Source organism: Cheilinus undulatus, linkage group 21 (assembly GCF_018320785.1).
Source record: "Cheilinus undulatus linkage group 21, ASM1832078v1, whole genome shotgun sequence".
Classification (NCBI taxonomy): Eukaryota; Metazoa; Chordata; class Actinopteri; order Labriformes; family Labridae; genus Cheilinus; species Cheilinus undulatus.
In genome coordinates this window covers 24,339,195-24,353,921 of record NC_054885.1, presented here as the reverse complement: position 1 = coordinate 24,353,921, position 14,727 = coordinate 24,339,195, and the positions used below count along the sequence as shown (strand labels likewise).

General features: G+C 38.6%; 1 protein-coding gene across 3 annotated transcripts in view; it reads right to left on the bottom strand.

The window, feature by feature from the left end:
- The window catches only part of plppr2a (phospholipid phosphatase related 2a), a 30,708-nt gene extending 16,193 nt beyond the window's left edge, over nucleotides 1–14,515 (bottom strand). For all 3 annotated transcript variants that reach the window (XM_041778154.1, XM_041778155.1, XM_041778156.1), the window contains exon 1: nucleotides 13,949–14,515. In XM_041778154.1, coding sequence (XP_041634088.1) covers nucleotides 13,949–14,152 — 204 coding nt within the window. In that variant the 5' untranslated portion in view covers nucleotides 14,153–14,515. The remainder of the gene's footprint in view (nucleotides 1–13,948) is intronic.
- Between the last annotated feature and the right edge of the window lie 212 nt (nucleotides 14,516–14,727).

Genomic DNA, 14,727 nt, shown 5'->3' with positions numbered 1-14,727 from the left:
TACATGCAGATATATAGATAGATCGATCAATTAATCCCAAGGAGAAATTTGAGACATATTACACATAATACATATCATATAAGCTAACCATGTTATTCTTAAGACAAACACTGTCATGTTTATTTTTATCAGTCAATCATATAGCACTTTTCATACAATGCAATGCAGCACAAAGTGCTTTACACACAAAATACAACTTAAAGAAAAATACATTAGTTTCTCCTGGTTGCCCTAATGGTTCTCCACGGTGGATTTAAGAACATCTGGTGTATGCTGTTTTCAGTGGTGGTAAAGGAGCATCAGGTTTTGCTGTAAAAGCCATAATAAGCATATCTAAATGTGTGTGTGTGTGTGTGTGTATGTGTGTGTTTGTGTCACTGCCATGTTCTCCCTGTTCCCCTATGGGTAAGAGCATTGCAATGTAATTTCCTGCTTTCCAATGTGACCACATCCCAAATTGGGGGAAGACAAGCCTTCAGATTGAAAGGTGGTAGGTAGTGTTGTACTCAAGACCACACTGTCAGAGACCAGAGTGCATCAAGACCAAAACAAGACCAAGCCTTTGGGGGATCGAGACCGAGTCAAGACCGAGACAAGCCCAAGACCATAAAAATCAATTTTGAAAAACCTTGACAAGGTTGAACAGTTAAAGAGCGTTCTCTCTTTAATTGTATTTTTATTTTAATACATTTGGTGGATAAGAACAAGGGGTCTGCAAATCTTTCAAAGCACAACATGTAAAAATCTTAAATCTTAACAAGTCTTGTATTATTTTAAATGTCTGAAAATGAGATGTTTATCTAGATTTGTCAGGTGAATGAGGCCTAAAATAAGTGTTCAGAGGTATATCTGACTAGAAAAAAGGATGGACTTACAGTTGAAACCAGAAGTTTACATACGCTATATAAAAAGGCACATAAACTTTTTTTTCTCACTGTCTAACATGAAATCAAATTAAATTTTTTCCTGTATTTGGTCAATTAGGATTACCAAAATTATTTATATTCGCTAAATGCCAGAATAATGAGAGAGATCATTTTTTAGACAATTTTTTATTATTTCCTTGAGAGTCAGAAGTTTACATACATCTCATTAGTATTTGGTAGCATTGCTTTTAAACTGTATGACTTGGGTCAAACATTTTGGATATGCTTCCACAAGCTTCTCACAATAGTTTGCAGGAATTTTGGCCCATTCCTCCTGGCAGAACTGGTGTAACTGAGCCAAGTTTGTAGGCCGCCTTGCTCGCACATGCCTTTTCAGCTCTGCCCATAAATTTTCAATGGGATTGAGATCAGGGCTTTGTGATGGCCACTCCAAAACATTGACTTTGTTATTCTTAAGCCACTTTGTAACCAGTTTGGCAGTATGCTTAGGGTCATTGTCCATTTGGAAAACCCATTTGCGCCCAAGCTTTAACTTCCTGGCTGATGTCTTGAGATGATGCTTCAGTATTTCCACATAATGTTCTTTCCTCATGATGCCATCTATTTTGTGAAGTGCACCAGTCCCTCCTGCAGCAAAACAACCCCACAACATGATGCTGCCACCCCCATGTTTCACAGTTGGGATGGTGTTCTCAGGCTTGCAAGCTTCCCCCTTTTTTCTCCAAATGTAACAATGGTCATTATGGCCAAAAAGTTCAATTTTAGTTTCGTCAGACCACAGAACATGTCTCCAAAAATTAAGGTCTTTGTCCCTGTGTGCATTTGCAAACTGTAATCTGGCTTTTTATGTTTCTTTTGGAGTAATGGCTTCTTCCTGGGAGAGTGGCCTTTCAGCCCATGTCGGTACAGGACTCGTTTGACTGTTGATAATGACACACTCTTACCAGCTTCAGCCAGCATCTTCACAAGGTCTTTTGCTTTTGTTCTTGGGTTGAGATGCACTTTTCGGACCAAAGCACGTTCATCTCTGGGACACAGAACCTGTCTCCTTCCTGAGCGGTATGATGGCTGGACATTCCCATGGTGTTTATACTTGTGTATAATTGTTTGAACAGATGAACGTGGCACCTTCAGGCACCTGGAAATTGCACCCAAGGATGAACCAGACTTGTGCAAGTCCACAATTCTCTTCCTGATATCTTGGCTGATTTCTTTTGATTTTCCCATGATGTGACACAAAGAAGTAGTGTGTTTCAGGTGTGCCTTAAAATACATCCACAGGTGTGCCTCTAATTAACTTAAATGTTGTCAATAAACCTATCAGAGGCTTCCAAAGACATGACATCATCATCTGGGCTTTCCCAAATTGTTTAAAGGCATAGTAATCTTAGTGTATGTAAACTTCTGAACCTTTAAAGAACGTAAAAAAAATTGTCTAAAAAAAATCCTTTTCTCATTATTCTGGCATTTAGCAAATATAAATAATTTTGGTAATCCTAATTGACCAAAAACAGGAAAAGTTTAATCTGATTTAATGTTAGACAGTGAGAAAAAAAAGTTCATGTGCCTTTTTATATAGTGTATGTAAACTTCTGGTTTCAACTGTATGTCTGAGTTTTTGCAGGTATAGCTATTTGTTGTTTTAGCAAGTGCTTCTCCTTATAATCACATTAAGTCAAAGAATAGAAGATAAGTGCTGGTCTCGTCCAGTCTTGATGGAAAATCCAGAGTCAAGCTAGTTCGAGACCGAGACAAGTCCGAGTAAAAATGCTCTCGAGTCCGAGACAAGACCAAGACATTCAAAATGTGGTCTGGAGACCGGTCTCAAGACCAAGACTGTTCTCGAGTACTACAACACTAATGATAGGTTAGAAAACAACATTGACAATGAGATTAAAAGCCATTTTGTTTGGTGCCTTAAACAATTAAAAAACCATAATGTAAGGCGTGTTTTGCTATTCTCAAATGGTCAAAAGAGTGTCAAAGAAGAGTTCTGTGTCTTTAGGCTGAAACTAGAGGACTAAAAGCAGGCAAATGTTGGACCAGTGCTGTGTTCTTAATAACTTTAAGCTAGTGATTGCTCTGTGACAGCAGGAGATATAGTCTGCCTGCATGTTAACAGCTTTTTCACACATAAACTAGCTTATTAACTTCATTCAAGTGTTAAGGTTCAACACACATATGCAGAAAAAAAATTACACAGGGCTCCCCTTAGCCAGCCAGCCAAGCAATTCAGTTAGAGGCTTCGATTCAATAATGACAATAATTTCTAAGAAAAAAATAAATGTCCTATGTTATAAAGTTTATCTCACCGGCCATTGGATTTGGCTCTTATTAACGGTTTTCATATTTCAAGCTTTTAAATCCCTATTGACCCATTTTTTCTGATTTACTGCCATTCACTTTTCTGGACTGTTTTCCCCAAGAAAGGGGCGGGACTGGCATCCTTTGGGCAAAGTGCCCAGATGGATTGCTCTCATCAATGCCTAAGCTACACTCTGATTGCAGAGTGAACTCAGGTGTGCTACATGCAGAGGTAGCAGGAGCTAAGAAGAGAGAATGAAGCCCATTTCAGACTGGCTGCATGTTTTGCTGTGCGTGTGGGCCAAGCATGTTTGCTCCAGCTTCTGCCAGTGTGGCTTTTGCTGCATGTTGGCTGCAAATTCCTGCTGTCACAGCGCTGTCATTTTTCATCAGATAACCCCCCACCCCACCCCCCTGACGGAAACCATTCAAAATAAAAGAAGTCTGCGCAAACAATGGGAGCTTCTCCCAAGAAATGCAAGAAATGCTATATGGGGCTTTCGCTCAGGGCCTCAGGGCCACCCCTGGCCAAAGTGAGGCCTTGAGCAGACTTGTAACCCCCCCCCCCAACAACCCCCCCAACAACCAAGCATTACCTTAGAAGGTATAAGCAAAAATATTTTCACAATACTTTTCACAAAAAGTATGCAGCAGTAGCTGCCACAAATGCAGCCTAAATACAACATCCATTCAAAAACTGGTACTAACTACTAACTACACTTGTTTTCACAGTGAATTTCCGCAGCAGCAACGTAATGAAGTTCTGCCATAACCATGATTTACTGTGATGGTGTGATATTCAGTATCCCCATCTTTTAATTAACATTCCATTGCAGCTTTGCATGACAGCAAGAGAGCAAAGCACGACAGCTCCACATACACACACACACAGGGTTGTAAATGCAGACACACTGTGGCTCAGTAGGTAAGAGTCGTTTGTTCCATCCCCAGCTCCTGCTCCTGCATAGAACCTTATGGAGGTATCCTTGGGAAACCCCAATTTGCTCCTTCTGCTGCCAATGCTAACACTGATGGGCTCTCTCCAAAGCCCCATCTGTTATCAGTGTGTGAATATGAAATGAAAGGGTGTGACCTGTAGTGTGAAAGCACTTTAAGTAGTCAGACTGGACGAGCACTATACAAGATGAAGTCCATTTACAATCCCCACTTCCACACTGGTTCTGGTGATCCTGTTATCACGTCTGTCAAGCCTCTATTACTACCTCCAAAGTCAACACAGAGGGGTGTTATTACTCCTCCCCTATGTTCATAGTGAAGACAAAACACCACTGTGTAAATATCATGCCTTGAAACAGCACTGTGGGCAAGTCTTATGATTCTATAAGCAACACAAAAGACAAATGAAGCTGACAATGAAAGCTGGACCTGTTGAAACTGAAAACATTAGAGTTGTAGCCTAACAGGTCCTTTGTGTTTGGAGAAACTTTCATACAACACTAAAAATTCAAAATCAGAATGTTGTTGTTTGGTTTTAAGGCTTGATGGCATTTTGGATAACATATTTGTTCCAGAAGAATTATGGTCATGGTAAAAATGAAGAGTCACATACAAAGTAATTAAAATGCACATATGCATAAATACATGTAAGTCAACCATACACTGCAAAAAGAATGGAAATGGACAGTGCAAAAACTTGTCTTAAGTGAAGCCAAGGGCTATTTTTCCTTCCAATGAGTGGCTGAGGGTATAGTGCCACCTCCATGTTAACTGATTGGACATAAGTTAAAATACAAAAAACAAACCAAATTGACTTTTCTACAAAGTTAAATTCTTCTGTAGAGCTCAGATATTATGACACTGTGTCCAGATTCTCCTTTCCTAATACGTTTCTTTTTAATCAGTGATTACTACACGCCATATGTTAAAAAAATGCAATGACTAATAGCTCTGTTTCATATTGTGGCTCCTGTGGCTCTGTGTGCAACATATTAGCAGAGCAGATGAGAAAAGTCAAGAGGACACTTAAAACCCTTTACCTACTGAGTCTAAAAATGGCGATTTGGACATATTTTGTTATTATGGCTGTAAAATAGTCAGGAAATGCCCTAAGTCTGAGAGCTTTGGTCCCTTTTCCCAGGAGTACTTGAACTTGACTTTTCAACATCTGGTTAATGATTATTGCACATTATATAGAATTGTCAGCAGTTTAAAAAAAGAAAAACACAAAAACGGATTTGTTTTTCATGGCTATATGAGAAGAAATGTTGTTATTGCTCATCAAGTTTTGATTTGACATTTGAAATGCAAACCTATACATGTTTAGAACAATCACCAGTGTAAAAGATAACTATATACATAGGCAACAATTAGTGCAAATACAGGTGGAAAAATGCATTCTCAACATTCTCAAGTAACATATTGTTATTGCACATGACAGACACGCACAAATGCCACTAACTAATGCTATTTTTTGAAAACAAAACACCACTCTCGCTCACTCTCCTTTTACGCTCTTCCTTCACTCTCCTTTTCTCACTTGTCTTCTGCCAAAGCTGCCATTTTCGCGGTGCTGTTCGACATTACTGTAATATATACCACACATCATATATTGCTGGAAAGCACAGATTCTCAGCTCTCTGTCAGCATTGGAATTTTTTAGATTGAGCAAACTTTCGAGGAGTTACAGTGTTGAGAACCCGTGTAGTGGTCTCACGATACTTCTGGTGTTTTTCTATGAATGCCCACATCATATGGTTGTGAGTACCGTAATGAACCCTATATGTGCGCATGCCCACAATTCTCAGCTTTCCAACACCGTTGGAATTTTTCTCATCGGACAAACTTGGACAGAGTTACGGTAATAATACTCCAGACATATAAAACACAGTGCCGGCGCTGGCTCAGTAGGTAAAGGGTTAATAAACAGGAACACTAACATAGGAGTGACTGAACTTTCCATTACTGTAAGTGTTCAAAACATGAAAAAAAAATCTGCTTTTCTCTTTAATGTAGGAGTGAAATCTGTTTTTCTTCAAGTGAAAACAACATATTCAGAACACAGCATCTCTACTGCAGTACTGTGCAGACTATTGCTCCAAATTCTTATTATCTCAGCAGCTGTCTCATTGTTTTTTTTGGTTTTGTCTTTGTACATATGTAGAGGATAGAGGTGCATTGTCCATGGCTACAGTCTTTGTGCCACACACACTTGCAGTGGGTCTCCAAGCAGTGGATTAGCTCTTTGTACTGAAAACTCATAAAGGTGATTGATAATTTTAATCAAATACTGGGACACTTTTAGGAGAGGGTGGAGAGCTTAAGTGCCTTCTTTCTTGGAGGGAAGATTTTGGCATAGACCCAAACATTGTAGTTACTGATACCTGCAAAGATCCAGCCCAGCAGTGTGAGATCTAATAGTTTTATAAACCGTTATCAACAGTCAGATTATTATACACATATACTTTTCTTCAGTCCTATAGAGACAAAGTTGGACTCTTCAGCAAAGCAGAGGTAAAAGGCAAGGCCCATTTACAGCAGACAGGAGCTATCATGAGGAGTTACTGCTGTGATCTACCTTGCTGCTTGATACACACACCAAAGTCTCTGTCAGCACAGGTTAAGGCTGACTCACCAGTGTAAGTATTGTGCTCTGACCTAGATCAAAGACCAGAGTGATTTACTCTCAGCTGGAGCAGCATTAAAGGTCTGCTGGCTTTGGATTTGAAGTCAATGTAGGTCTGCCCTTTTGAGCACCTTGTGTATACACAAGGTGCTCAAAAAGGCAGACCTACATTGTGTATATCACTTATAATAACAAAGGAGCCAGACTGGGAATTAACATCTTATTTATAATCTTATTGTATTTTAAAATAAAGCTCACACTTTGATCATTCTTTCCCCAGTACCACATCACTAACCTGACATGCCAGATGGATTTGTTTCACACATCCATCTGGGAAAGCTTCAATAGGAAACGTTTGAGAAAAGGCAGAGGCTTTGAAAAAAACTCAAAGAGTGATTGGATGAACGTTCTGTCTGTCACATCTCTACGGGCCAATTAGAGCAACAAAACACATGACGTAGCCGCTGTCAAGCTACGCGTGCGCAGCTACTGAGAGGAATAACGCATAACATGGCGACTATAGACATGTAAGTACTCGACTTTTGTCATTTTTGAAAAGAAAACAACTCACTGCCGTTCTTTGTTCTTCTTTTAACAAAGAAATGTTTCAAGTTCTAATAAAACTGGCGCTTTAGCAGCATCCACGCTAATCTCTTCCTCATAACTGCACCAACTCTTGCTGTTGCTTGTTAATGTCAAGACTCTGCTGCGCCTGAAAGTACTGCCCCTTGTCGCTGATTGGTCCTGTCACTTGCTTGCCCAAACAGTTCAGATGGGAGCTTTGCAAGATGGATTCACCAGTGAAAAACAAGGAAACGGGCGTATCCATCTGCTTTGCAAGGTTATCACATCACACCTTTCATGACAAACATCAGAAATAAGTAACAGTGAGTCCAGTGGTGAAAGTCCAGTGCTTTTATTAAGCCAGTCACAAAGTGGACAACGCTTAAAGACTCAAAATGACTTCTTTCTGTGTTTCTCACTGAAAGTTTTGTGACAAATTTGCTGTGTTTAGCTTGTGGGAAAACTAAAATAAAGGAAGGGCTAATTATTTAAAACACAATTATTGCAATTTTTAAAACATATAAATATTTCAGAAGGTTTTTTGAATTAATTGCCCTTTAAAGTTTAAAAGTTATCTAAGACATTAAACCCTTCTTCCTAAACTTGAAAACTGAAAAAGGAGAAAAAAGTCCTACACTTAAAAATAAATGGACTTCCTCTTTCTTCACCATACCTAGAATAACTAAACACTCCTCTTGTCCTGCTGCCCTCCAAGATTCACTTTCATCCTTTTACATTTTGAATAATTTTTTTATCATCCATTTAACTGTGAATAAATACACTGACACATTGTTTAACCTAAACCATTGTCCTAAAACTTTTCCATTGTCTTTATTGATTTTTTATTTTTTTTTGTTCCTCTGTTCATAATGTCACCTAAGGACCTGCATTCTATAATTATACCTAACCCCAGTGTACAGTAATAGTGTGCAGTGTAGTGGGTTATTCATTGTACTTATGTTATTTTAATAGCCTTACATTTGATTTTACCAGTCATTACGATGGTTTCATATTCGTTTGCTTCCACTGTACAATTTGAAGTTTTATGGGACACTGAGTTAAATTTTCCTCAGGAAAAGAATCATCAGCTAGCGTCTTGCCTCTGTGTATTTAGCGCAGAAAAAAGATGGGACTTTGTTACTACATCTCACAAACAGGGTTGGAAATTGGCAACCACCATTCGAGGATACAGTCTTAAAATTGAATCAAAATAACTACATATATCAGGATGTATTTAAAAAGAGTTTTGTAGTTTTGTAAGAAGTTTGACCTTTTGCAGCCAAACCACCTCCACAGAGACAAAGTAATTCCCTTTTAAATAAAGCTGACCAGCTTCTTTTACTCTCAGATAAATTTTGGTCGTGCTGGATAATTAGATTAGATTAGATTATTGGTATGTTTGTTAATTAGTGTCATGCTAGGGAATATACGAGTCAATCCCATTTTGACCCCTTAGCCCTTCTCCTTGGTTTAGAATTTTTTACGTCAGGTTAAGGGGTATCCCAATTCTCTTTTAAATCAAGGGCTAGGAATTTCCCACCATGAACCATATTCACTTGCAAAATGGCATAACGAACGATGAAGGGACATATACTAAATGTAAGTATTTTCAGCATTTATAACTGATAATAGAGAATACGACGGTTGTGTTTCCTCATAAATTCAATCTTTAGCTAATAGGGATGGGAGTTTATTTATTTATTTATTTTTTGGTATGTACAGGTACAAGTGTAAACAGCATCTTGTTTATGTATGATGAGGTTTCTCCTTTCTTAGGAGAATGTTTTCCCCTCTACCCCTTGCTCCTCTGTTTTGTGCTCATACAGCCACAGTGTTTTTCATGATTTTGAAATGTAATTTGATAAACTTAGAAATGCTTTTCATGACTGAAATTTGCCCTAGTGATTCGGAACACAGTGGCCTGTCATACAACAAATCTAAAATGTTTTTTTAAAATCACATTACAGGGACTTTTAGTATATGTCAAAGGTTTTCACCTAATGTTAATGCTTAAAACGACATTTAACACCCACCTTACTGAAGATAACTAGCTGGAGACCTAGTGGAAACCTTTGGAATTAAATTAACTGAACCTTTCAGAATAAAAGGTGAAAAAAAGGAATCCAGATTCATTTTCACTCACTATATTCAGTCCTTTTGGGTTAAGGACTCTGCACAATCACTAGAGAACTCAATATGAATTAACTGCTGCTTAGATTTCACTGATGAGACTCTGCACAAGTATTTAATAGCAATAAATTTATCTAACATAATAATGATACATTTTAAGACTGTGCATCACACTTCTCCAAAACTGAAGTTGAGCAGTAATGCATGGTGACTGACATTCCTGTTTATGTGTCTCTGCATGGCAGTCTATATTGGTGTATCAGCTTTTGCTGCTGCAAAGTTGTAGGAGCAGAATAAAATAACTCTTACACCAAACGTTCCTAAAACAATTTTTTCTAATGCATTTCCACTCTGGAACAAACATTTACCTGGAATATGGTACATAATCCCGGGTTTATAGGAATGCATTTGTATGCATTTACAAAATATAATGCTCTTTTCATTCTTTAAAAGCCTAAAATTTATCATTAACTTTAAAATTTTGCATAAACACATGGTTCTCCTCTTATGTCTTTATTTCTCCTTAACCTGACCTGTTCCTGGTCTCTTTGATTCCCAGCAGGTTTATAATTAAAATTTGTGGACCACTATGCATATGAATAATATTTTCCCTCTTCTTCACTGATAAGCCTGGCATTTAGAAAAGTAACCCCATGACTCACAAAAGTGTACACATTTATGCATTTTATTGAATATTTAATTAAATGAACTCAAATTTTAATTCTGTTCATTGTTTCATTGTAATGTCCATTTGTTGTATTTTAAATGCTTTTTCCTTTTAATCTCTGTAAAGCACTATGAACTGCATTGTGTATGAATGGTGCTATAAAAATAAACTTGCCTTGCCTTGAACATACTCTTTAAAGATATCTACCAACTAGTCAATCAGTCAAACAGTTAAGCATCAGTCTTTGTTTGTATACTGCAATTCATAACCAAAGTTATCTCAAGACACTTTATAAAGAGGGTAGGTTTTAGACCATACTCTCTGATGAAGCCATTATTTTAAAGACCAGCACTTATTACCATGAGCTCTGCACTAGAAGTGTTTAGCCTTGTTAGAGTGGCGAGGAAAAAACTTATCTTAAAAGGGCAGCAATTTCGAGCAGACAAGACTCAACCAGACGAGTTGACGGGATCATTAATTTCGACTATTAAAGTGTTTTTCTCATATTAACACAGTAAGGTTCACATACTGTATTCATGGAGTTATTAGAAAAAAATGGGAACATGGAGCAAAGAAACAAATACAGAGTTGGGCAACAACCTTTGATGAGTATCAGCACTCTGCCATTTCCTGAAGGCCACTCCATGCCACAGGTGAGAAGTCAGTACATCAGTTGATAACTTCACTCATGGTGCAGAAGTGTCTAACATCAAAAACAATAATAACCCACCAGAAAAATAAGCAGAAATCTCAACTGTGATCACTGAACAACAGGCGACGAACACATCAAACATAACGCTGTGCACAAGGGCATGATGGGAAAACTCTTCCCCTAGATTTAAAATGGCAGTGTGCAGTGCTTAGATCAACTGACTGTCTATAGAGTTGGATTAACACTGAATGCATTTACACTGTCAACTCTCCACCACTGAAGACCATTTCACTCAGAATGGAGTTAAAATTACACTTTGGGACTTAAAATCCACTCTGAAATGTTCAGCGCATGTTTCGCTGTGTAGCGGATGGGGCTCTTATTTGAACCACAACTTGAACTTGAACCAACCTTAGCGTTAATGCGACTTAATTTGAATGCTGATCATACACTTGTTTTCTATGCACATCACGTAACTTTTCTTTGAATGTCTGTCATTTACTGTGGCTGGTAGACAGTGTACACAGCCAAACAGATAAATGGATCTCTGTTTTGTGCTGCCATTGTGAGATATTCTTGTTGTTACTGTTTTAGCAGGCTGTGGCTTTGTCTGTGCATGTAATCCAGTTAGGATTATTGTGTGTTTTGTATTGTGGTTGTAGGCTCAGTCTTTTTGTTGTGTTTCTGCTTTTCTTTTAAAAGTCTTTTGGGGATTTTAGCTGCTGAGGATTGTGTGTGTGCTCAAAGCTAGTGCCAGGTGTTGTGCTCCTTTACGCTCACTGCCTTCTGGCCCACTTTGGGATCAACAGCTACCTTATGTACACACATAGTCAATTACATATACACAAAAAAATAATACAATCTTATAATATTTAGGCCTGCCTATTACTGTTAATCCAGAGCTCTTATTTAACAACAACTTCTGTAGTCAGCTAGACAAACTTAAAAAAGATATTGAATTCTGGAGATCATAGGGTGTGTTAATGCTATTAAAATAGTTTCTATCCCCAGGTTAATGTATTTGTTTCAGAATATTCCAGTTAAGCTCCCCTTGTCATTTTTTAAAACTCTGGACTCAATAAAATTGCCATTTGTTTGGGGGTATAAAAACCATCGAATATCCAAGGCCCATTTACAAAAATCTAAGAAAATGAGGGGATTATCCCTCCCAGTATTCCAACATTACTATTGGGCAGCTAATGCCAGGGCCTTAGTATACTGGCATGACCCCTCAACAAGTGGCTTCAATGACAAGCCTACACCTAAGTGGCTATAACTGGAATCTCAAGCAGTGGAAAACAGTTCTCTTGCAGCTCTCATGTTTGCAACAAATGATTACCCAGTAAATAGTTTTAAAGAAAACTTTGTCCTGTATAACTCAATCAAAATCTTAAAACAGATGAAAAGTGTGGTTCATGCACCTGAATTCTCTATATATTCACCTATTTGCTTTAATCACAAGTTTGCCTCATCCAAGTGTGGCCAAGTTTTTATTCACTAGGGCACAAAAGGAATCAGACTTGTATATGAAAAATCATTTTGCATCCTTTGTGGAGCTTAAGGAAAACTATTCCCTCCCACAAGCCCATTTTTTTCCGATATTTACAAGTTAAACATTTTGTTAAGGGTAGTTTTAATAATTTTGAGAGCTTACCTAACGAACATCCCTTTTATGAATTAATGAAGTTACCAGCTGATACAAAACATCTCATGTCAAATTTTTTTTTTATTATTTTCTAAACAAAACCCAGTTTCAGATGAGCATATCAAAGCCGTCTGGGAGGCTGATCTTGGTGTTGAATTTTCTGAGGACGTTTGGAGGGAGAGGATGGAAAGAATCCATCAAGGCTCAATCAATGCAAGGCTGCAACTGATTCAGTTTAAAGTTATGCACAGAATACACAATTTAAAAGAAAAGCTGAGCAAAATGTTTCCTAATATCTTTGACACTTGTGACAGATGTAATGTTGGGAAGGGTACACTAGGTCACACTTTCTGGTCATGCCCAAAGATTGCCTCCTTTTGGCAGGACATCTTTAGATGGTTTTGCTAAATTTATAATTTAAATGTTCAACCAGATGCACTGATTGCCTTGTTTGGGTGCTCCAAAGCTCTTCTGAAACTCCCATATACTGTGCAACAGGCTTTTATGTTTGGCATGTTAGTAGCTAAGAGAATCATACTGAAGGAATGGAAAACTGTCAGTGCTCCTTGTTTGTCTATATGGATTAAAGAATTAGTCAGGTATACATTTGGAAAGGGTCTGGGGCCCAGTTATTAGATCTCTTAACGTTTTCACTTCTTAACTGTAGTTCCAGCTGGGTGATATGAATTTTGGGATATCCTTTGCCATACACTTTGAGGAGGCTGAAGCTTTGCTGCATATTTTGCTGCCAAGTCAGACTTTTTGTTGTAGCTTTTTGTTTTGATCCTATGTTATCGTAGTGTCATGTTTTTGTTTAGTACAGTTTTATTAGTCTCTTAATGTTTATATGTCTTGTACTGAGTCTTGTTTGTGCAAAAACATGATAAAAAATAATACAATCCACTCTCATAATTACCTTTTTGGAGAGACTTTTTCACACTTATCATCTCTCAAGTTTTTTTTGTTTTTTAAGAGAATTTTCCTGCACCTATTGTTTTGTCTGTACTCCAACTTTAGCTCCTTTCGCAGTAAACACGGTGTGTCACATTGTGTTGCTTTCTTCCAGCCTATCCATGAGTGGTCTCCTGATGACCTGTCTGCCCATTCAGATCACATCTCAGTGTGCTTGAGTTAAATTTAATCTGTGTTTTTCTCTTGGCACACACATCCACATGGACACGCGTGTGCCTGCCTGTCACAAAGGAGAAGGTTACCTCCATGCAGCTAGCCAATCTGCTCTCTTTTTCAGTGGAGCAGCACACACACACCAAAGATGATTCATCACAAGCAAACTCAAAATAAATAGAAATAGAAAAGGAAAATTCTCTTGCACTCTCTTGTGATGCAAGAAACATTCCAAATGTACAACCTCAACTTTGACTGCTTTAGTTCTTCATTCTCACTTTTAAGCATCTAATGAGTGCACATCCACTTACACACTTCTCTCATGCACCTCATATACCCCAGTCTGAACTTGACTTTGGCTTACACACTTTTAAACACACCAAGCTCTTACCGTGAGGGTGGGTACAGCTGTGACAAGTGAGTAGATGAGCACAGGTGGGATCTTGCTGGTGTTGTCCGGACCTGGGTACGGCTTAGAGAAGGTCTTGTCGTAGCAGAAGAAGCCTTGGATGTGCACAGGAAACGTGTCCGTGTACTCAAAGTAGTAAGCCAGCAGCACAGTCCCAGCCATGATCACCAGCTGGAAATAGAACATGATCCCTCCGTTAGGAAGTGAGCAGACAAGAGGTGAAGTGGAGGATGGAGAGGCAGAGGAGGTGGAAGAGGAGGAGGAGGAAGAAGAAGAAGAGAGGAAGAGGGGAGAGTCCGGTCCCTGTTCCCCTCAGCCACAGAGACATGCATAGGAAAGATGGAGCAAGAGTGGCTTAAAGTGAGAGGTTTTGATCCTAGAGCGAGAGGAGAGGGAGGGGGAAGAAAAAAGGGAAATCTACAAGAGGAGGCGCCCTCTTTAACAAATGAAAAAGAACAAAATAGAATAAAAGAGGGCTTCGTGGCAGCACAAGACCCAAAGCAAAGAACTGCTTGGGAAGGCAGCAAGAGACTGAAAGCAGGGAGAGTGAGAGAGAGAGAACAAGAGGAAAGGAGGGAGGTGAGGGAGGTGGGAAGTAAAGAGAGAAAGGGGGAGCAGTTTTCATGCTGCCAACACCGAAATCTACTACAGTTGAGCTGTGAGTGTATTTATAATTTGTGTGTGTGCGGGCGGTGGGTGTGTGTGTGCATGTGTGTAGAAAACATGGATGTGTGTTATAAGATCATGTGCACGATTATTGA